At 42.4% G+C, this 25,067-nt stretch overlaps 1 protein-coding gene and 1 gene segment (V, D, J or C); one reads left to right on the forward strand and one right to left on the reverse strand.

Moving 5' to 3' along the window:
• Positions 1-25,067, reverse strand: part of LOC123943474 — a 1,358,446-nt gene that overhangs the window by 895,776 nt on the left and 437,603 nt on the right.
• LOC123944821 (zinc finger protein 277-like) lies at positions 1,161-10,276 on the forward strand. Its single transcript, XM_046010187.1, is given in 4 exon segments — positions 1,161-1,182; positions 2,605-2,792; positions 7,818-9,129; positions 10,236-10,276. Coding segments are annotated over 4 exon segments (1,563 nt in total).

A 25,067-nucleotide genomic window follows, 5' to 3' on the forward strand; every position in this document is an offset into this window, starting at 1 on the left:
ATATCAGCCTTTTGTCTGTAGTGACATTTGCGAGTATCTTCTCCCATTCCGTGGGTTGCCTGTGTTTTGCTGACTGTTTCCTTTGCTGTACAGAAGATTTTTTTTTATTTCTTTTCAGCGTAACAGTATTCATTGTTTTTGCACCCAGTACTCCATGCAATACGTGCCCTCCCTATTACCCACCACCTGGTTCCCCAACCTCCCACCCCCCGCCCCTTCCAAACCCTCTGGTTGTTTTTCAGAGTCCATAGTCTCTCATGGTTCATCTCCCCTTCCAATTTCCCTCAACTCCCTTCTCCTCTCCATCTCCCCATGTCCTCCATGTTATTTGTTATGCTCCACAAATAAGTGAAACCATATGATAATTGACAGAACCTTTTGATATTGACAAAGTCCGAAGGGTTTATTTTCACTTTTGTTTCCTTTACCTTTGGAGACATGTCTTTAAAGAAGTTTCAGTGGCTGATATCGAAGAGGTTACTGCCTATGTTCTTCTCTATGATTCTGATGGATTCCTGTCTCACGTTGAGGTCTTTTATCCATTTCGAGTTTATCTTTGTGTATGGTGTAAGTCAATGGTCAAGTTTCATTCTTCCACACATAGCTTTCTAATTTTCCCAGAACCATGTATTGAAGAGACTGTCTTTTTGCACTGGATAGTTTTTCCTGCTTTGTTGAAGATTATTTGATCATAGAGTTGCAGGTCCATTACTGGCCTCTCTACTCTGTTCTACTGGTTTTTGTGTCTTTGCACTGCAATTTCATGCTGTCTTTGTGACAATAGGTTTGTAGTATATCTTAAAATCAGGAAACGTTATGCCTCCAGCTTGGTTTTTCTTTTTCAACACTTCCTTAGTAATTCAGGGTGTTTTCTGGTCCTTACACATTTTAGGATTTTTTTTTTTCAGCACAAAGTAATGAAAAACGTTCCATGCTCATGGATTAGAAGAATAAACATGGTTAAAATATCTATACTGTCCAGGGCAATCTATACTTTCAGTGCTATCCTGATGAAAATTCCACTGGCATTTTTCAAAACAAGGACTTTCAATGACACACTCAATCAGACTGACTTCTTATATTGTGCTTTAAATCATTTTAATTTGAATTCAGTTCAATTAACACACAGTGCATTACCGGTTTTACAGGTAGATTTAGTGATGCATCAGTTGCCTATAACAGGTAGAGCTCATTCCACGAAGTGCCCTCCTTAATGCCCTTTGGCCAGTTACCCCATACCCCACAGCCACCCCTAGTTTAAACACAAAATTTTGAAAATAATTTCAGGATTTGGATTGGGGAAGATTCATCCTAGAATTATAGCTCTATTTATTTGTTTTATCACAACATTATCTCCTTAGATTCTTTTAAAAATTATGTTCGTTTAGCCACCATAGAGTACATTATTCGTTTTTGATGTGGTGTTCAACAATTCATTAAATGTGTATAACACCCACCACTCCTCCCAGCATGTGTCCTCCTTATCGCCCATCCCCAAGTTACCCCATCCCCTGACTCCCACCCCTCAAAATCTCTGTCCGTTCCACAGAGAAACCTATTGATTTCTGATTTTATTTATTTGGGGCTTTCTATTTTCCTTTTGAGAAATCTAGGCAGAGGTTTCTCAATTTTATTTTATTTTTATTTCATTTTTTTCCAAAGAACTAGACCTTAGTTTTTTTAATCTGTTCTGCTGTTTTTGGTTTTTATATCATTTATTTCTCCTCTAGTCTTTAGCATTTCCTTCCTTCTGCTGTATTTAGGCTTAAGTCATTGCACTTTCTTCAGCTCCTTCAGGTGTAATGTTAGGTGGTGTCTTTTAGATTTTCCTTGCTTCTTGAGGTCTTCTTTCTTCTTGTATGCCGTGTATTTCTGTCTTAGGATTACCCATGCTAATTAGGTGAAAGTGATGAAGGTTTTATACTCTTGTGTGAGTGTGTGTGTGTGTGTGTGTGTGTGTGTGTGTGTGTGTTTAATGTGCAGGCTCCACATCCACACTGCACTTGGTGGGATTTCAGTACTTTATGTTGTTGTCATTAACATTGATGCCCTGAGCTTTGTTTAAGACAGTGACACCCCTCCCCTCCAAAGACCCTTTCATCTTTTTCTTTGGATTGTTGATGTCTCTGTGGCCTCATGTGCAGCATGGACTTTACGCTCCTTCTATAAAGTTTGTACATTGACCTGGGTGGACTTGTGATGCATACTGAGTGCCATTGGGATTCCTGTAAAGGCTCAGTTGATGAGCATCAGGATATTTGTGATTCATTGGTATTTAGGGACAAGAATAAACAACGTGAGTGACTCTGTATTTTGTGCATTTTAATATAATTGTTTTCCCATTAGAACAAATTTTCGAAGTCAGAGAGTGAAGAGGTAAGGACAGAATCATGTGTGCAGAGAGGGCCCTGAGGTAAAGTGTTCTCTGGAGAGGACTCGCCAAATCCTAATAGGAAACTTGCCATAACCTCCATCTGCATCTTCTCCTGGGCTTAAAGACAGAATTGGTGAGGAGTGTGCATCCTCTGGAGGTCCCTATCCTCTCCTACAGTGAGGTTTCTGTCTGGGCTCACACCGATGTCCCCTAACTGTCCTGTTCTACAGTAATATATGGCAGTGTCCTTGGCTCTCAGGATGTTCATCTACAGATACAGTGTATTATTGCCATTGTCTCTGGAGATGGTGAATTGGCCTTTCACAGAGTCTGTGTAGCTTTTGCCACTTCCATCATAGCCAATGCATGTGACCCAGTGCAGACCCTTCCCTGGAGCCAGGCGGGCCCAGCTCATGTGGTAACTGCTGAAGGTTAATCAAGAGGCTGCACAGGAGAGTCTCAGGATCCCCAGGCTTCACCAGGTCTCCCCCAAGCCCCCAAGCTACACCACACACTGGGCACTTGAGGACACAAGACATCCTGCTCAGGAAATTGTCACAGACTCACCGTTTCTGTTACTCATATCCACTCTCACACTCAAGGTCTCTTGCTCACCATGAATTACCTTTGAAAAGAGCAACAAGGAAAACCCAGGCAAGCACAAACTCCATAGTCATTTGTCTGTGTTCTGTCTTGATTACTGATTGGAACACCTGGAAATCCTGGTGCTGGGGATCCTCTCTCAGCTGCATGGTCAGGGATGGGCTCTTTTAATAGGCAGAGGGAAGGCAGCCCTATTTGCATGTTCTCTGAATATGTAGCAAATTTTCCAGGTAGCATCCTCATGATGGCAGTAATCTAGAGCAGTTGTGAGGTTCCTGGGGGAGTTTGGTCACCATGATATATTTGATGAAGCGGCAAGCTCTTATATTGTGATTTTGCTGGAGAAACAGCTTAGCACCCATTATTTTCCTTTTTTCACATATGCACCCCATCATTGTGATGTAGGTACCAGTTTTACCATTATTTTACAGGTGGGTATGTACACACTGCTGCACAGAATGATTGTGTGAATTTCCAGGTGAGCACAGCAGGTGAAATTGAGCCCCAGTGTCTGAGTCTGTGCTCCTCACCATGGGAACTATTTGCTCCCTTGAACCTCCTGCAGGACAGAGCTGGACATGAGATTTTCAGGCTTTCTGAATTTCCAGAAGTCCCAGTAGACTGATGTGTGGAGATCAGGTCTTTCTGTCATAGAAGCTTGGAGACACTGAGAAGCCTTGACAGAGACTCACAGAGCTTCTGGAGATGCTGTGGGCTATCAACATCCAGAAGGGGCATTGATGACTGTTCTCTCTGTACACATCAATGGAAAATTTTAAAAAAGATAAAAGAATAGAATTATTAGTTCAATGATTAAGGTCAGAACACCTGAGATCAGAAGGCATGCTATTAGTTAAAGACAATTCTTCATTTCAGAAATGGTGATCATTGTACTTCTACACTCATATTTATTCCCATGATGACATCAATTATATTTGTCCCAGTGCTTCATCCTTGGCAAGTTTGTATTTTGTCATTATGATGGTTTATTCCGAAAATGTAGGACTCTTCTCTATTTCCACAGATTTACAAAGTGATTATTCTGTTTCTGTCTGGGAGATGTTAACAGAATATTTAGCTAGAAACTGTAGGGAGGAGACCAGCCCTCAATCAATGTCTTGTCTTGAATCATGAGCTCCATGGTTCTTGATTCAGAGGGACTGTGAATGCTCCCTGATTGTCCCAGTGCAACAGCAGGTGTCACAGACCCTTGCAGAGATACAGGGACTCCTCTTTTCTCTTTCCCATTTATCCAGCCTGCGAGGAGTTACCCTCTCATCATAACCCCTACAGATTGTGCTGTTGTAAGGATATGTCCTCATACTTCCCTCTTTTACTTGAGCGCCTCACTCAGCTCCTTAGGCCACAACATTCAGCTATATTTACTATATTCAGAGGTGAGCAGGAATCTTGGATCAGGTCCCTACGATCTATAAGGTACCCTCAAGATGCTGAGGTCTTTCCCTCCTGAGGGTACAAATTCATAGTTTCTATTGTGTGGGAAATGTCTCCTGTTTCAGTAAGGTGAGGGTCAGCTGTTTTTCCTTGGAGTAGTCCTAGAAACCATGTCTCTATATGTTTCCAATTATATTTGCTGTGATTCACTAATGAAATTGCCATTGGTCTGAGAATTATGTTCAGCAGGTATTGGGTTTTAGTCATTCTGACATGTATGAGATGACATCTTTCCATGGTTTTGATTTGTGCTTCCCTGATGATGACTGATGTTGAGCGATTCTTCATGTATCTGATAGCCATCTGGATGTCTTCCTTCAATAAATGTTTATTCCTTTCTTCTGCCCATTTCTTAACCACATGATTTGCATGTTGAGTGGAGGAAATTTTTAAGAGATTATGGGTATTAAACTTTATCAGATATGTCTTTTGCAAATATCTTCTCCCATTTATGACTCATATGTGGAATTTATGAAGGAAAACAGATGAACATAAAGGAAGTGGGAAAAGAAAAAAAGAATAGGGAGGGAAACAACCATAAGTGACTGATAATAATGCAGTACAAATAACAGGTGGATGGAGGGAGATGAGTGAGGCCTGGGGAGATGGATAATGAGCATGAAAGAAAGCACTAGTTTTGATGAACACTAGGTATTGTATATACGTGATGAATTACTGAATTAGTCTCAGAGGCCGCAGTCTCAGGGGTCGCAGGAGCTCCTGATTGTACCCCAGTGGTGCTAAAGCTGCAAGCAGTATTAGTCCAGAGAGCTGGATTCCAAGGGCTGTCTTTGCTATGGCTGTCACATCAGGTCCAAACCTCTGGAAAGATCCCAGTCAGAGATAGTGTGCTGAGATTTTCCTTTGGTCTGGGGCTGGGAGTGTTCAGGCCTTTTCCAGTCCTTGAGGGCACCAGCCAGTTGCCTGCACAGACCTCTCTCAAGGGAGGGTGTGGAACTTGACTCAGACCATGGTCACAGGGTGTGCATGCAGAGTGCAAAGGCTCAGGTTATAGCGATTGCTGTCCGGCCTCCACACCAGACTCTCTCATGTACTCTGCAACCCAGACACTATCACGTGCACTGGTGGCTCAGGGACCATGGCCTGGATGCATCACAGCCCTATCTCTGGCAGGGCACTGGCGGTGACTGTCCTGTGTATGTGGGCTTATTTAAGCCCGTGTCCCTAACCACCCGACTCCACCAATTTCCCCTTAAGATCTTTTGGTCTTTTTGAATGATTTTAACCAGACTCCAAGTTAATCCTGGTTGCCAATCACAGGGTAATCTTGTATTGGTGTATTACTTTCTAATGGGTCGCTTCTGGTGTCTCCCTCCTCCTTTTCTTTATCTTCCATATCAGTCCACATTCCCACTCCACTTTACCTGTCCAGCGGTGTCTTCTGCCCCTGTAGAGATCCAGAAGTGTATAATCCTACACCTCACTCTGATTTCATGTGTGTTCAGGGTGACCCGGTAAATAATCAGCTCGCTTCAGGGGACCAGTTGAAATAGCATCTCCTACTTCTCTACCATCTTGACCCCTCCTCCAAATTGTAGAATTCTTAATTTTATATTATAATAGTTCAATAGCTCAATTGCAGGATATTGAGGAGAAGAGTAAACATTGCCCAAGAGCTTTATCTACCCTACTGGGGAAAAGGTTGGTGTATTTTTGGCTGTATTCAGGATACTTGTCTCATATAAGGTGAAGTGAAGAACTTCTTATTTATTTTCTTTTTAAAATGAGTGTGGTTTAGGACATGCACATGGATGCCCAAATTTACAGCAGATTGACTTGTGGTGGTTTACTCTACGTGCCAAAGTGACTGGGCCATGGGTGCCCAGAGTAAACATCTTTTCTCTGGATGTCTGTGATGGTGATTAAAAACAGATGGGTATTTGCATCCATGATCACTGGGTATGCGGACATTATCCAATCCATTAAGCTTCTGAGTAGAATTAAATGCGGAAGGAGGAGGAATTCCATCATTGTTCCTTCCTGCATGCTTGATGTGGAAGCTTCATATACTACTGCCCGTGGAGACAGTTACACATTCAAGTCCCCAGCTTCTCAGATGAAAGACTAGTTCAGGAATAGTCAAGAACTACTCCTTGGCTTTCCTGGGACACAAGCATGTGAGAATAGATCATGGGACTTCTTGGACTATTCAGTCGTGTTTGACAGTGGGGTTTTGGCGTCTGTTCCTCAGGAGAATGCTCAATAATACAAGGAGATTCTATTGTGTCTTGTGGATTATGGTGACTGAAAAAATAATGTCACACATACAAAGGCCTGAGATGCAAAGTGCTATGAATGGAGTGTCATGTTTTGTTTTGGATAAGAGCTGAGTGATGATAAGAGTGAGGATAATGAGGAGCTACATGATCCTGAAGAAACCATGTGCTCCAAGAAGGAGAGATATCAGGTCATTGGACTCACTTGGGGGTAAGCCTGCTTCTCTTCATCCTGGGGGCAACTCCTAGAGCCTTGAAGAAGCAGCAGTGTAGATGAGAATCTCAGCTCAATATAATAATTTAGGAAACACAGGGCATTAAAAATTGACTAAGGAATAGTTTAATAAAATGAGTATTCTTGAAGTAAAAAAGTAAAATTTTTTAATTTCAATCTCCCTGATGGCTAGTGATGATGAACATTTTTCATGTGTCTGATAGCCATTTGTATGTCTTCATTGGAGAAGTGTCTGTTCATATCTTCTGCCCATTTCTTGATATGATTATCTGTTTTGTGTGTGTTGAGTTTGAGAACTTCTTTATAGATCCTGGATATCAACCTTTTGTCTGTACTGTCATTTGCAAATATCTTCTCCCATTCTGTGGGTTGCCTCTTTGTTTTGTTGACTGTTTCCTTTGCTGTGCAGAAGCTTTTGATCTTGATGAAGTCCCAAAAGTTCACTTTCGCTTTTGTTTCCTTTGCCTTTGGAGATATACCTTGAAAGAAGTTTCTGTGGCCGAGGTTGAAGAAATTATTGCCTATGTTCTCCTCTAGGATTCTGATGGATTCCTGCCTCATGTTGAGGTCTTTTATCCATTCGAGTTTATCTTTGTGTAGTACACAGCAAATGAAACACTCAGGAAGGCAAAAAGGGAACCCACAGAATGGGAGAAGTATTTGCAAATGACAGTACAGACTGACCGCTGATATCCAAGATCTAGAAAGACCCCCTCCAACTCAACCCACACAAAACAGATAATCATATAAAAAATGGACAGAAGAAATGAACAGCCACTTTGCCAAAGAAGACATACTAATGGCACACAGACACATGAAAAAGTGTTCACCATCACTAGCCATCAGTGAGATTCAAAGCAAAACCACATTGAGAGCCTCCTTTTTCTCCTCCACCCTGTAATGGCTGCATGAGACCCAGGGGGCTGCTGTCGGAGGGTAGGAGGTCTGTGAGGGCAACCACAGCAAAGTCGGGGGTGTCAGTTACGAGAACAGTAAGGATTGTATCCTGGAGCCACTTTCCCTGCCAGAAAGTCCAGGTGGCACCACTGCTTTAGTAGGTTCTCCATCTGTGCCTTGTATTTTCTGTGAGGAACATTTTTCTATGGATGAACAAGACAAACTTCTGAAGCAAATGATTATTGAACATAAGATGGTCATAGCTGACGTCAAGTTGGTTGCTGATTTCCAAAGGTACATTTTATATTGTAGGAAAAGGTTCACTGAACAGCCCATTACAGATTTTTGTAGTGTGATAAGAATCAATTCCACAGCTCCACTTGAAGAACAAGACAATTACTTTTTGTTATGTGATGTTTTACCAGAAGATCGACTACTTAGAGAAGAACTTCAGAAACAGAGACTGAAAGAAATTCTGGAACAACAGCAGCAAGAAAGAAATGATAACCATTTTCATGGTATTTGTATGTTTTGCAATGAAGAATTTTTCGGGAACAGATCTGTTCTTTTGAACCACATGGCCAGAGAACATGCTTTCAATATTGGATTGCCAGACAACATTGTAAACTGCAATGAATTTCTATGCACATTACAGAAAAAGCTGGACAATTTGCAGTGCTTGTACTGTGAGAAGACCTTCAGGGACAAAAATACACTTAAAGATCATATGAGGAAAAAACAGCATCGGAGGATTAATCCTAAGAACGGAGAATATGACCGATTTTATGTCATCAATTATTTGGAACTTGGAAAGTCGTGGGAGGAAGTTCAACTGGAAGATGATTGGGAGTTGCTAGACCATCAGGAAGATGACTGGTCTGATTGGGAAGAACGCCCTGACTCTGCTGTCTGCCTATTTTGTGAAAAGCAAGCAGAAACCATTGAGAAATTATGTGTCCACATGGAGGATGCTCACGAGTTTGATCTCCTCAAAATAAAGTCAGAACTTGGATTAAATTTCTACCAGCAAGTAAAACTGGTCAATTTCATCTGTAGACAAATTCACCAACGTGGATGTTATGGCTGCCATGTGAAATTCAAACCCAAAGCAGAGTTAAGGACTCATATGGAAGAAGCTAAACATACATCATTGCTTCCTGAAAGAAAGACGTGGGATCAACCAGAGTATTATTTTCCAACCTATGAAAACGACACTCTACTATGTACACTGTCTGACAGTGAAAGTGACATGACACCTCAGGAACAAAATGGAAATATCACCACCATCAGTGAAGATATATCTAAACTGCATGCTTTGAAACAAAGCAGTATTTTTTTTTAATTTATCTATTTTTTCAGCGTAACAGTATTCATTATTTGCACAACACCCAGTGCTCCATGCAAAACGTGCCCTCCCTATTACCCACCACCTGTTCCCCCAACCTCCCACCCCTGTCCCTTCAAAACCCTCATGTTGTTTTTCAGAGTCCATAGTCTCTTATGGTTCGCCTCCCCTTCCAATTTTTTTTTAATAAACATATAATGTATTTTTATCCCCAGGGGTACAGGTCTGTGAATCGCCAGGTTTACACACTCCACAGCACTCACGATAGCACATACCCTCCCCAATGTCCATAACCCCCTCCCCTCTCCCAATCCCACCTCTCCCCAGCAACCCCCAGTTTGTTTTCTGAGTTTAAGAGTCATTTATGGTTTGTCTCCCTCCCAATCCCATCTTGTTTCATTTATTCTTCTCCTATCCCCCTAAACACCCATGTTGCATTTCCACGTCCACATATCAGGGAGATCATATGATAGATGTCTTTCCCTGATTGACTTATTTCACTAACATGATACCCTCTAGTTCCATCCACGTCGTTGCAAATGGCAATATTTCATTTCTTTTGATGGCTGCATAGTATTCCATTGTGTATATATACCACATCTTCTTTATCCATTCATCTGTTGATGGACATCTAGGTTCTTTCCATAGTTTGGCTATTGTAGACATTGCTGCTATAAACATTCGGGTACACGTGCCCCTTCGGATCACTGCGTTTCTATCTTTAGGGTAAATACCCAGGAGTGCAATTGCTGGGTCATAGGGTAGTTCTATTTTCAACATTTTGAGGAACCTCCATGCTGTTTTCCAGAGTGGTTGCAACAGCTTGCATTCCCACCAACAGTGTAGGAGGGTTCCCCTTTCTCGGCATCCTCGCCAGCATCTGTCATTTCCTGACTTGTTAATTTTAGCCATTCTGACTGGTGTGAGGTGATATCTCATTGTGGTTTTGATTTGTATTTCCCTGATGCCGAGTGACGTGGAGCACTTTTTCATGTGTCTGTTGGCCATCTGGGTGTCTTCTTTGCAGAAATGTCTGTTCATGTCCTCTGCCCATTTCTTGATTGGATTATTTTTTCTTTGGGTGTTGAGTTTGCTACCAGTTGCTACTACATGAGGGCTTGAAAAACTAGAAGAAAATGCCACAGAAAAACTAGAAGAAAATGCAACTTCTCATGTTTTTTCACTCTTGAGACAAAGTCAGAAGAATAGTTTAAATTTGAACATCAGCACAGGATTACTCCTTGGTGAAATAAAATTTTAAAAAGTACTTTCCAAAAAATAAAATGAGGACTTTTTGCATTTGGGGCTATAAAGTTTTACTATGTAATCATTATAAATGATCTCATTTCATTAGACTCAATTATTTATAATAAGGAAGACATTTGGGGCACCTGGCTGGCTCAGCTAATGCAGCATGTGACTCTTAATCTCGGCGGTCATGAGTTTGAGCCCCACATTAGGTGAAAAGACTGATTTAAATTTTTTTTTTCTTTTTGAAATAAAGGGGATGCATAAATCACAAAAAAAAACCCACATTGAGATACCACCTTACACCAGTTAAAGTAGCCAAAATTAATACAGCAGGGAGCAACGTGTGTCAGAGAGGATATGGAGAAAGAGGAACACTCTTACACTGTAGGTTGGAAAGCAAGTTGATACAGCCAATTTGGAGAGCAGTGCGGAGATTATTTAAGAAATTAAAAATAGAGTTTCCCTATGACCCTTCAATTGCACTACGGGGTATTTACCACAAAGATACAGATGTAGTGAACAGAAGGGCCATCTGTACCGAAATGTTCATAGCAGCAATGGCCAGAGTCGCCAAGCTGTGGAAAGAACCAAGATGCCCTTCAACAGACGAAAGGATAAGGAAGGTGTGGTCCATACACTCTATGGAGTATGCTGCCTCCATCAGAAAGGATGAATACCCAAATTTTGTATCAAAATGGACGGGACTGGAGGAGATTATGCTGAGTGAAATAAGTCAAGCAGAGAGAGAGTCAATTATCATAAGATTTCACTCACTTGTTCAGCATCAGGTATAACACGGAGGACATGGGGAGATGGAGAGGAGAAGGGAGTCTGAAAAACAAACTACGGGTTTTGGAGAGGAGTGGGTTGGGACATTGGGTTTGCCTGGTGGTGGGTATTATGGAGGGCATGTATTGCATGGAGCATTGGGTATGGAGCATAAACAATAAATTATGGAATGCTGAAAAGAAATTTTTAAAAAAGAAAAGGCATAACTAACGTTAAAGCAGGTCATAAGAGTGAGATACTAATCAGATGGGACTGATATCTTTAAACAAAGAGGAAGAAGCACTAGTGATCTCGCCCTCTCTAGGAGCACACTGAGGAAAAGCCATATGAGGACAGCAAGAAGGTGACTTTCTGCAAGCCAAGAGAGGTCTCATCAGAAACCAGCTATGAAAGCATCATAGTCTTGGACTTTCTAGCTTCCAGAATGGGAGAAAATAAGCCTCTGTTGGCTAAGCAAAAATAGTAGTAGTAGTAGTAGTAGTAGTAGTAGTAGTAGTAGTAGTAATTGTTATTATTGTTATTATTATATTAGTAAATAAATTGAGAGGAGGTAAAATGATATTATTGGTATACTAGGCCTCTTCAAATTATTTTATTATTTTATTATTTTTTTAGGTTATTTGTTTATTTGACAGACAGAGATCACAAGTAGGCAGAATGGCAGGCAGAGAGAGAGAGAGAGAGAGAGGAGGAATCAGGCTCACTGCACAGCAGAGAGACAAATGTGGGGCTCGAACTCAGGACCCTGGGATCATGACCTGAGCCAAAAGCAGAGGCTTAACCCACCTAGCAACAAGGCGCCTCAGGCATCTTCCATTTATTTAATTGATGAAGGCACAGGAATACCTGAACCATTTCTGCAGAGTGTGAAGTTGTTAGAAAAATTGAGACTCAGGGGCATTAAAGCATACATAGGGGTTTTAACATGGATTTGTTCACAACAATAGAACAGCAGGACCCTACAGGATACCCCTCTCTTGTCATCCTACCTCTGTTCCCGCCTCTAGTGCTGGGACCTATGGTCAGAGATTCCTGAGGGCCCCACATAACAAGGTTCCCCCTCCCCTTCAGGGCTGCTGCTATCACTACAAGGTGGTCTGCGTGTCTCACTTAGCAGGTGTTCTGAGCTCTGGGATGTGCTGGACGAGAGCTCTGTGCTGGAATGTGACCATTGTCCCTTTATCATAACACTGTTCTTTCAACCTTTCCTCCAATAACCTCTGCCCACCAGTCTTCATCCCTGCATCTGCCATCTGTGCTCCTCCTTCTTGTCTCTTCCATTCACATCATGAGGATTTACCAACAGTTCACTGTGCTTTTTGTCCAATATCCTCATGATAATTGTCAGTGATCAAAGGAACTACATAGATAAAGCCTCACGGACTCTCTCCACCATTGTCCTGTGTTCATTCCCCTGATGTCATTACGTCCTAACCCATCTCAGCTCCTGACCTTCTAGTCATGCATTAAAACCCCTGGGTTTCTTGAGTAGAGCTGACTCTGCCCTCTTCAATATCTATCTTTCTCATCTATCCACTCTTCATAGTCATTGGACAACCACCCAGCTCAGAAAGACCTCAGTACAGGGTGTTAAGGCAAGTATTCTTGGATATAAATTTAGTACAATTAAACTAATAATCTTGGAAATTAGAAGTTTACATAAGTAACAAATATGGAAACCTGGACCTTATTTAATGTAAGATTCTGTGAGTTTTCTCTCAGCTATGCACTACAGCCATGTGACCAGACCAAAATCAAGTTACAGGACAACTCAGGAACCGCAGCTTAAGGAAATGGTCATTCTTATGTCTGCCCAAACCTGTCTTCCACATCAATTAGTTTTCTATGCACTTGGCCTTGCAGATTCCATACTGTGCAGATGGGACCATGCAGCATGTGGCCTCAGGCAGTGACTTCTCCCATGTAGGCGCATGAATGTGAAAGTCATCCATGTTCAGGCTCATGCTTCTATTGTCTTCAACTAGTATTTCAGTGTCTAGCCATTCCCTATAAGAAGAAAGCTTAGTGGTGTCCATGATGTAGAACTTACAAAGACAGTGCCTCTGAGTATCTGTGTGCATGTTTTGGGTGCACATGTGCTCTAACTTCACTTAGTTCTGTGGCTGCAGTTGGTGTCACTGGTCATGTGGTCAAGTGTGTGACCACCCTCACAAAACAGTGGCCCACATTTTGTACAAGGTGCCATTTTGCATTCCCACCAGCAGCACCTTGCTCTGTTCCAGTGCTCTTTTTATCCTGGGGAAGTTGTGAAATGCCTTTCCCTTCACCTCTGAATCTTCTCTGTGGCTGGCACAGGGTAACATAGACCAATCTGAAGGAAGGACCTCGATCACTGAACTGGTTCATGCTGGGACACACGCTCCAAATATCCTCTGTAGGGCCCATGGCCGACTGCCCCAAATGTACACCAGGTGCAGATTCATTATTTTGCATGGAATGTAATTAGGAAATACCTACTGCATGGCCCCTCATCCCCTCCTCTGTGCCCCTTACGGCAGGAGTAATTCTGCCACATAAAGAATAATTCCCATCCTGTACTAACAAATAAAAACACATCCTTCTCACTAGAGAGAGACTTTCTATCTGAAGAAGCTGGAGAAGCAGACCTTGCTAATCTTTTACTAATCTCCTACCTCAGGACAAATTATACCTAGAATTCTGCATTAAGTAAAGCTTCCAAATACCTGTTTTTATTTTCCTGTAAATTCCTGACAAATGTATCATCTCTTTGTCCAAACTGTGAAAAAAATAACTGCCTGCCTATTCATCTCTCTGGGTCTCAGTTTCACTACACTCCTTCTGTGCACATGTAATAAAATGTTGTTTTCTTTCTCCTGTTAATCTATCTCGTGTCAACGTACCTCTTTGTCCACCAGAACCTGTAACTGAGGGAAATTCTTCCTCCCTTTTCCCTCACTAGACTCTGCATTCAGCCACAGTGTGCTTTTCAACGCAGACACCAGCACTAGACGTGACACCCACAACCCTGTGTGCTGGTTTAAAGACCAGAAATATGCGTTTCTGGCATGAGGGTTCTTGATTTTTAAAAGACCTGCTCTTAAAACAAACAAACAAAAAATAAATAAAAGACACACTCTTACATTGTCCTGATGATAAGCTTGTATTTCCAGTGCATGTTGTGGATTCACTAGGTCAGCCACTGTCTGGAACACTAAGGTCCAAATAGAAAGAAGGGCTGGTTTTCCACCAGAGTTCTCTTCTTGTCCTCCTGTAGTGGTCTGAGTTGGTGCCCAGGCCAACTGGGAGCCCTCCACCTAAGACATTCCTGCAGAGTGGTCACAGGATGTGGTCACACCTGAATGCAGGTGGTGTTGGGAAAGTACAAGCCTCTGAGTGTCCTGGAAGGGGAAAGATATGGATATTGGCGTTGGTTCAGTATTTTCGGTAATCATGTGTCTGTGAGGCAAATAGCACACATGTGGACATTCTGGTACAATTTACAAGATTACCTCCACAAACAAAGCTATCCTAGCTAGAACCTAAAGTGAAAATCCTGTTACAGAATTCATATGATGTACATCTTTCATGAATTATGGGATAAAGTCTTATCCAACGTAAGTTCTGAAACAGTTAATCATGGATTCAAAATAAATTAATTTCTTAATCAATTACTGTTCAAGAAGTTGTGACATTTAATTCAGAGAAAAATCAATAGTCTTTTATGTCACTAATATGTTTTTATTTATTACTAGATAACTGTACAAATAATAAAAATAATGGAAAGTTGGTATTGTAAAATCTTGAATGAAAATCCCAAGCAGATTGTGACTTTAGGTTGTTTTTTTTTTATGTTATATAGCACAGTACATTTATCTGTTAAAAATAATTATGTGAATTATTTTTGTTTGCAAAATATATTACCAGTTATGCAAGTCATTCCATTATGTCTTCTAGAATCTAAAAATATGTGGATTTATATGTGTAATAACTCATCAGAGATTATCAGTAAATGAGTCATACCAAGGATATTACGGGAAGATGGATATTACAATTAGACCATGCACACAGCACCTTTTCTGCCAATGCTTGTATATTAGAACAGAAGGAAATGTATGTATAGTTTATAAGAAACACAGCTGAGGACAGCCTGCTGATTATGCCCAGAAAAAAACTGAGAGATGAGATTTGGGGAACAAAGGAGAATACTGAAAGTCCACAGTTGTTCAAGAGCACTCGGTGGTGACACAGGTAAGTGAGAGAGTCTGTGAGGTTCTGCACACCTGGGACTCCTTGTTCAGGTTCATCTGGACCAGTGCACCCAACACAAGGAGACTCACAGGGGGCAGGTACATTAGATTAGTAACTGTTCTTAGATATTCCTGAAATGTCTGAGATACACGCACAGGACAGCTGCCAACAGACGGAAGACCCCCTAGTGAGTTTTCCTCTTCTTGGGACCAACCATCCCAAGGAGCTTCATGCTGAGGTGAGGACTGGGCCTGATCCTGCTCCACCTACAAGGGCTCAGATTCACCTCAGACACAGAAGGTGGATTCGATGTAGACCCCCCCCTCAGATGTTACAAGAATAGAAGGACCCTGAGTGGAAGGGTCATTCCTGTGACTCCTCTGATGTGTGGAGTTCAGTACTGGTTTCATGGGAAATCAAGAGAGCAAACTGCCCAGAAGTTATTTATGAATTCTCTAGGGGAAATCCTGGCTAGTCGATGGCACAAAAGCAGGGACATGAGAGGAAATGACAGTATTGTTTCATACAGAAGCTGATACATTATTTTACTTCTGGATCATGGTTGGAGCCATAGATCCCCATTTCAGCCCCACTTTAGGGCTCTGCCATCATGGTAGACATTCATTATTGAGCCTCTCTCCATCTGGAACTTGATGGAAATCTGGGCAGTATAACAGGGCTCCAGCTCCATCGGGCTCACGGTCCAGGACAGATTGAGGGAGAAGTCAGAAGAAGGAGAGAGTGAGGTTGGAGTTGGTTTCTGATGGATATTCAAGGGACAGCACAGGGCGAGCAAGGATCTGGGGCCTACCAGCTGGATCTCAGGATTCACACGGATTCCCTGTGTGGAAGACAGGAAACACGTCTCAAACACAGTCACCAAGGATGCTTTCATGGACTCTCCCCACCAGAACAGGACCCAGCAGGACAGGGATGGGTTTCCCTCTCTGAATTGTCATCCTACCACTTTCTTGGGGAAGTCTTAGAGCCCCTCATAGCAGGTGGGTTGCTTTTCCATCCAGGAAATGGAGCGGTGTCTACAGAGTGGCAGTTCCTCTGTACATGTTGGTGGACACAGGTGATAAGGGTGGGCATGTGTCCACCCACATGTATGAGCCAGAGGATACACTGAAGACAGAAGGACAAGGACAGAACTGCGCAGTCATCTTAGGGGAAGCTCATAAACATGGGGGACAGTGTGTGCCCCCTGAGGGCAGAGAACCAGCACTCAGCATGCAAAAGCCTGGGCTGTGCAGGTGCTTCTCAAGGACGATGGGAATTTGCAGCATGTGCTTCCGTGGAGAACGAAAATGGGACATAGAAGAGGTTGATGAAGGGAAGTTCCCCAGAGACTGATGAGATCTCAGCTGTGTGGAGGCAAATTTACATTCTTGTTGTTGGCCACACGGAGAACATTAGGTATTAGAGATGGAAGAAAAAAAAATCCCTGTGGACAGCTGAGAGTCTAGAGAGGAAATCCCTGATCTCAAAAGGAAGCCCTACCCCACTGCACCTGCTCCTGGTTCTGATCTCTGCCCTGTGGATCCTGAGCACTGTCTGGTGCCCTGAGTGCCCCTGCAGCTCAGCACATCTTGTGTCAACAGGGAGGTTTCTGTCCTGGCTCACACTGATGTCCCCTCACTGTGTCTCTTGCACAGTAATACACGGCCGTGTCCTCGGCTCTCAGGCTGTTCATCTGCAGATACAGTGTGTTCTTGCCGTTGTCTCTGGAGATGGTGAATCGGCCCTTCACAGAGTCTGCGTAGCTTGTGCTACTTCCACCACTGTTAATATATGCGACCCACTGCAGCCCCTTCCCTGGAGCCTGGCGGACCCAATTCATGCTGTAGCTACTGAAGGTGAATCCAGAGGCTGCACAAGAGAGTCTCAGGGACCCCCCAGGCTTCACCAGGTCTCCCCCAGACTCCACGAGCTGCACCTCACACTGGACACCTGCAGACACAAGACATCCTGGTCAGGAAACTGTCACACATCCACGGTTTCTTTCACTCATATCCTCTCACATAGTCAACGTCTCTTGTTCACCATGAATTACCTTTTAAAAGAGCAACAAGGAAAACCCAGCCAAGCACAAACTCCATGGTGTGTTGTCTGTGTTCTGATCACTGAGTGTCCTGATCACTGAGTGAACACCTGGGTATCCCGGGCCTGGGGCTCCGCTCCCAGCTGCAGAGTCTTGAATGTGTTGATTAAATCAGCAGAGGGAAGGCCCTATTTGCATGTCCTCTGGCTATATATTCAGCCTGGGGATCTATTCTGACGAAGAGGCTGTGACCCAAGCCGTTGTGAATGCCTTCAATTTAGTGCTAATGACCAATTTTGAAAAAAAAATGTTTTTTTGGTATATAAACTTCCAGGGGTTTACATGGGTTTGTAAGTTGTCCATGAACATATATGGGGTGAGATTGACCCTGGATCTAGGTCAGTGCTTTCTGCACAGGAGCTACTGCCCCCCACCCTGAATCATCTGCAGGACAGAGTGTCCGGCTATGAGGCATGTGGAACCCATCCTGTAATGGGGATGGATTGATTTTGCTTATTGTATACTTTACCATAAATACAGAGAAAATCAACATGGTGTAGGCGTATTTTCATGTCTTTAACATTCACTCTCTCTGCGTCCCTCCAGAATCACCTTTGTTATTACCTATCATAAGTTCGATGTGTATATTTGACACGAGATCAATGGCCCACATACAGAGTGTGTGATATATAAACACAGGTGTCACAATCAACACTATTGACAGTGAGTGCATCAATTCTCCCTAAAATTTCCAGCATTTCCCCCTGGAATTCCTTCTTCTCTTTTCCTTGTTTACCATATCTCCACATAACTATTGTTCCTTCTCAGGTCACTTTATACTAGCTTTAATTCTGTAGAATTCATAAATGGTCATTGTACTCTATGTACTATTTTGTGGGGCATCTTTGCCCCAGAATCAATCCTTGTGGATACAGTCATGTTGCTGTCTGTATCTGGAATCACTGGTTTTAATGACTGACAGCTCTGAAGGCAGCAGTTGGAAGCACCAGCTGGAGGAAGATCTGAAAGAGCAGAAAGAAGCTTCTTGCTTCAAGCCTCATCCACACACCCTCTTGACCCAGGAGTTCTTTGTTCCAAAAAAAGAGAAAAACTACCTTGTTGTTCAAGAACCGATTCTGCTGGCTGTGGAGAAGAGAATAAAGGCAGAAAGAAGTGGACCAGAGGTTGGGGCAACCTGAGGGTTTTGAAGGGTCAGGGGTGGGAGGTTGGGGGAACAGGTGGTGGGTAATGGGGAGGGCACGTTTTGCATGGAGCACTGGGTGTTGTGCAAAAAGAATGAATACTGTTACACTGAAAAAATAAATAAAATGGAAAAAAAATTGTAAAAAAAAAAAAAAAAAAGAAGTGGACCAGAGAAGGTTGAGTTAGAAGCTCAGAAAGACCTGTCCATGGAAGATGCGAGGAACCAGGAGGGAGAACAGCAAGGGAGGATCTGTCCTGCTGCAGAAGAATCCTGTGCACCAACAAATCCGACACTCAGGCACCGGGCTGTGGATGTTATGTCAAGTGGCCAGCCTCTGACTATGCCCATAACTCCCACATGCTCCACTCAGTTCCACTGCTATCCTCAGCTGTGAGCTGCAGTCACCACCTGGGAACAGCAGCTGCTTTTTGCCTCAAACCAGGAGCCTTCTTTCCTTGTCTGCAGTGCCCGGAGACTGGCCATTACCTATGAACTCTACTCTTTACATGTACCTACTCTTGTGTATGGGGACAAAGCAGCACCCAAATTCTGCCCAGGCCAGTTCTAGGCACCATATAAGGTAGTCAACCTATCAGACATTCTTTCCACTAGTTCATGCAGTGAACGTTATGAAGAAGTCATTGTAGTCTCAGTGATGATGACAAAAAAAATAAATAAATAAAGACATGATTTCCAGATCCCGACCATTCTGATGACCCACAAATGAATACAAAATGCAGATCCTTTATTCTTTACCCAGAACTCTAGTGTACACTTCTATAACTGTTTGTGTAATTCATTAACAAATATTTATTTGGTTCTAACTGCAGGAACTATAGCCCTGCCTGGTCTCTGTGAATACAGCAATGAACAGAAATAGAAGAACTTGCTTTCATGGGGCTTACTTTTGAGGAGGGAAGACAGACCATAAGCCAGTAACAATCCTCTCTTTCTCCACATGGTAAAGGGTTCTCTGACTGACTCTGGGGTTCAGACTAGTTAGGAGTGGGATAGGGACATGGGAGTTTGGAATCTGGAAGGTGAGCGGATTCTTGCTGGTGTCCAAGTGAAAACTGATAGGAGCTCAGTCCAGGGTGGCAGCAGTGAAGGGGTGAGAAATGGTTGGATTCTGTGTGTGTCTTGAGCTTGTAACTGGCAAGACTTGCTGACTAATTGGCCATGGAATGAGAGAAAGAGGCAGTTAAGGAGAGCACTCAGCTATCAGACCCAGAGTTCGGGATCTCCCTTCTTCATCCTGTGAGAAGGGCAGTTCCACTCCAGTCCTTGTATCTCTTGTGGATTCCTGGGGATTTGTTCACTGTGTCTCATGATCTCTGGCTTTGCTCTTTCTCCTTCTGTCCATGTTTTGGTCCTTTCTGTCTGTCTACCCTCTCTAACTTTCTCATCCCCACCTTCCACCTTGTATTAACAGTTCTCTGTTGCATCACTATCATTCATGTATTTCCATCTCGTTTAATTTTTGTAATATCATTTGCCCACTTTTTATTTTTGCTTCATTCAGGTAGGAGCATAAATGCAGCCCTTATGTTAAGGTTTCTGGAAATAGTGTCCTTGAGAAGTATGGGTGGGGAGGATACTTCTACCTCTTTTTCTCCATTCCAAACTACCCCTTCCAGAGACAAAAATGATGTGACGGTGATGTGTGACTGTCCAGAGAGTTTACATTACTTCAGTGCAAACAGCTTAGAATTGAGACACGGGTATCCACTGCCTCCTGCTTCCCAGAATCCCTCTGCTTTTGAGTGACCATCTATGTCTCCTCATGATGGTCTGCCTAGAATTGGGATCTCTCTCTCAGGACCACATCGGATTACCTTCCTTTGTGGTGCAGCCTCCCCTTCGTTCTGAAGCTCAAAATCTGCACTTTTAACTATGAGAGAATGTCAGAGTCTTCTCCTTTTAGGCCATATCCTCGAGGAAGCTTGTCCTGGCACACTCAGAGATCATTCTGGAATTTTCCTTAGCAATGAACATATCATCTGATAGGAATTTACTGACTTTTCCTGAGAAATACGTCTGTCACTCTAGCTTATCCATTTTGCAAAGCCTATCTCATGCACATATGTAGATTGTTAGAATTCCCACAATTTCTGGCAAGGGCCCTCTGTTGTTCCAAACTTGACGTCTGTTTTGTTCTGTCGAGAGGTTCTCCACAGTGTGTCCCTGCAAAGTGGAGCTTTGCTTGATAAACAAGTCTCCACTGGAGCTGCTCCTGTGTTTAATGTAGAGGAGACCTAGGACACCTCGTTGGAACACAAGATAAGACGTGACTGATTAATGTCAGACAGGAAAAGTACTGTGGGAGTGTAGAAATTCCTGTTGGAGAAGGTTCCATGTGCACTTGAGAAGAATGAGTATTCTGTTGTTTTAGGGTGGAATGTTCTGTATATGTCTCTGAGGTCCATCTGGTCCAATGTTTCATTCAATGCTCTTATTTCTTTATTAATTTTCTGCTTCGATGATCCGTCTATTTCTGAGAGGCGTATTAAGATCTCCTACTATTATTGTATTCATATCAGTTAGAATGGCCAAAATTAGCAAGACAGGAAACAACGTGTGCTGGAGAGGATGTGGAGAAAGGGGAACCCTCTTACACTGTTGGTGGGAATGCAAGTTAGTGCAGCCACTTTGGAGAACAGTGTGGAGATTCCTGAAGAAATTAAAAATAGAGCTTCCCTATGACCCTGCAATTGCACTGCTGGGTATTTACCCCAAAGATACAGATGTAGTGAAAAGAAGGGCCATTTGTACCCCAATGTTTATTGCAGCAATGGCTACGGTCGCCAAACTGTGGAAAGAACCAAGATGCCCTTCAACTGATGAATGGATAAGGAAGATGTGGTCCATATACACAATGGAGTATTATGCCTCCATCAGAAAGGACGAATACCCAACTTTTGTAGCAACATGGACAGGACTGGACGAAATTATGCTGAGCGAAATAAGTCAAGCAGAGAGAGTCAAGTATCATATGGTCTCACTTATTTGTGGAGCATAACAAATAACATGGAGGACATTGGGAGATGGAGAGGAGAGGGAGTTGAGAGAAACTGGAAGGGGAGATGAACCATGAGAGACTATGGACTCTGAAAAACAACCAGAGGGTTATGAAGGGGTGGTGGGAGGGGGTGGGGTGGGGTGGGAGGTTGAGGAACCAGGTGGTGGGTAATAGGGAGGGCACGTACTGCATGGAGCACTGGGTGTGATGCCAAATCAATGAACACTGTTATGCTGTAAATAAGCAAATAAAAATAAATAAATTAATTTAAAAAAAAATCCTGTTGGAGTTGAGATTTCAGTTCTTAAAGATGTTTCTTTCTTTTTAAAGTAAAAGCTACCAAAATACAATATGTTTGAAACAATTAATATAATATAGACCTTACAAAAGAATCACTGGTTTTAATGATCACCACCTTTCCAAAGAATGGACATAAGCAGGATTTTATTTTTTTAAGAAGTTGTTTGGGGGCGAATTGTTTCCAGTGTCTGATATTACAATAAAGTTTCTTCCACCCTAGATATGTAGCTGAGGAGCTCAGAAAATGTATTATTTATATGCTTTCCACAACAACCATGAACCTGAACAAGATGCAGAGGAATAATTTTGCATCATATTAGAGTTTCTCTGCTCTGTTTGGTTTCTACTTTACATAGGTGTTTTTGAACACTCAATTTCAATCATGGGAATATAAATAAAACGTAATTAATATTAGTCAGTTTCTGTGAAGATGCTAAAAGGACATGTGTAATAAGTTTATATCATAAGTTTAAGGCATTTTTGGAAAAGCTTTATGCCATATCTATACTAGGGGCTAACCATGGAACAGAAATCCAGGGTATCATTTATAGCAATGGATTAAAGAATCAGCATATAATTCAAATCCCTGTCCATTAAGGGAGTTGGTGAGTCTAATTTTATGTGGCAATGATATAAGCCTGTTTACAGAATCTTATTTCTGATGTGGGATCAGTGTCTCTGTGGCAATGAGACGATTCTGTTCAGGGAGACAGGAGAAGGTCTGTTGGGATATTCCTTCTTCTCCCAAAGTTACCTTCAGAAGAATCTCTCCCTTCTCCCAGTCCCTATTTGGGTCTACCTGTCACCTTTGGGAATGCTGTCATTTTGTCCACCCATGATGGGTGTTACCTGGCATTTGGAAGTGCCATAAAGTTGATTTTACATCAAGGTACTGGAGGCAGTCTGGCTGTCACTTCCCTCAGATCATCTGCAGTCTCTAACCTCTTTGGTGTCACCAGGAGATATCAAAGCCTGTTAGTTAAATGTTCTGTTGTAGCACGGTGCAATGTAGAGACAAATTAGTTACAACATTGATTCAGTACTTGGAAAGAAACTCAGAAAGAGAGTCAGAATATTTCCTCCCATGTATCATCATCAGCAACAAAGTCCTGGGGAACCTGAGAGGTGGTACCTTGTGAGAAACCCGTTGCATAGAACACAGGTAGATGTACTTAATCCCATGTCCACTCTCCATGGCATGTGCATATATTTTATTTCTTGAATGTGCACTTACCCACGTTGTGAAGTCATTCCTGAAGCAAAGCCTCCATCCCTTCCTGCAGATGAAAGTCTTCTTGATTTGTCTTTCCATCCTGGGTGATATCAGCTTTATATCCAATGGCTGAGGTTCACACCTGTCAGCTGTCATGATGGGGTAATGGTGCATGGTGTGGTTCAGAGTCAGATACTACATGATCATCATATCCACAGTCTCTGGAAAGGTTGAGAAAAGAGCATCCTTAAAGTAAATTTACACAATCTCTCAGAGATGCATGTACTGTTGTCCAAAGATACTCCCACTGGCCCTGATGCTTAGTGGTCAATGGACTCAAAAACTCATATCTGATCTCCCTATGACATGGGTCCTTGTGAGGAAATACGTTTAGGAATATTTCCTCCAATTCTAGTCTCTGCCCCATTGCATTCTGCTGTGGGGACATATAAAAAGGATTCATGCATCACATCCCTACTAAACTAACAAAATCAGTCTGCGTGTCCACTGTGAGATTTTTTAAAATTATTTCCAGCGTAACAGTACTCATTGTTTTTGCACCACACCCAGTGCTCCATGCAATACGTGCCCTCCCTATTACCCTCCACCATGTTCCTCAACCTCCCACCCCCAACCCTTCAAAACCCTCAGGTTGTTTTTCAGATTCCATAGTCTCTCATGGTTCATCTCCCCTTCCAGTTTCCCTCAACTACCTCTCCTCTCCATCTCCCCATGTCCTCCATGTTATTTGTTATGCTCCACAAATAAGTGAGACCATATGATATTTGACTCTCTCTGCTTGACTTATTTCGCTCGGCATAATCTCTTCCAGTCCCTTCCATGTTGCTACAAAAGTTGGATATTCATCCTTTCTGATGGAGGCATAATACTCCATTGTGTATATGGACCACATCTTCCTTATCCATTCATCCGTTGAACTGCATCTTGGTTCTTTCCACAGTTTGGCGACCGTAGCCATTGCTGCAATGAACATTGGGGTACAGATGGCCCTTCTTTTCACTACATCTGTATCTTTGGGGTAAATACCCAGCAGTGCAATTGCAGGGTCATAGGGAAGCTTTATTCTTAATTTCTTGAGGAATCTCCACACTGTTCTCCAAAGTGGCTGCACTAACTTGCATTCCCACCAACAGTGTAAGAGGGTTCCCCTTTCTCCACATCCTCGCCAACACACGTTGTTTCCTGTCTTGCTAATTTTGGCCATTCTAACTGGTGTCAGGTGGTATCTCAATGTAGTGATATGCAGGATCTATAAAGAACTCCTCAAACTCAACACACACAAAACAGATAATCATATCAAAAAATGGGCAGAGGATATGAAGAGACACTTCTCCAACGAAGACATACAAATGGCTATCAGACACATGAAAAAATCCTCATCATCACTAGACATCAGGGAGATTCAAATTAAAACCACATTGAGATAGCACCTGACACCAGTTAGAATGGCCATATGATAACTTTTTGATGGATTCTTTTACTTTCTTTTAAAAAAATGTTTTATTTTTCTATGTGTTCCAAGTCTTTGACTTTCAATTAGTAAATTAAACACAATTAGAGAGCAATAAATAAATAAATAAATAAATAAATAAATGCTACCCTTCAACCTCTGTGAAGAATTTACAGGGACTTTTGACAACAAACGCAACAGGGAAATTCAATTCCAAGTCAATTTCAGTTTGCAGCTCTGATCTACCTCTGTTTTGTTTTCTCAGATCAGACCCTTTGACCTTTCTAGATGATTACAAGACTTCTGTTCTGTCTCCACATCCACCAGTTTCCATCCCTGGATGGATCTTGTGCATCAAGAAGACTGCAAACTGGCCATGCCATCCAAAGTGCTCCTGTGT

The sequence above is a fragment of the Meles meles genome, chromosome 6 (assembly GCF_922984935.1).
Source record: "Meles meles chromosome 6, mMelMel3.1 paternal haplotype, whole genome shotgun sequence".
Classification (NCBI taxonomy): domain Eukaryota; kingdom Metazoa; phylum Chordata; class Mammalia; order Carnivora; family Mustelidae; genus Meles; species Meles meles.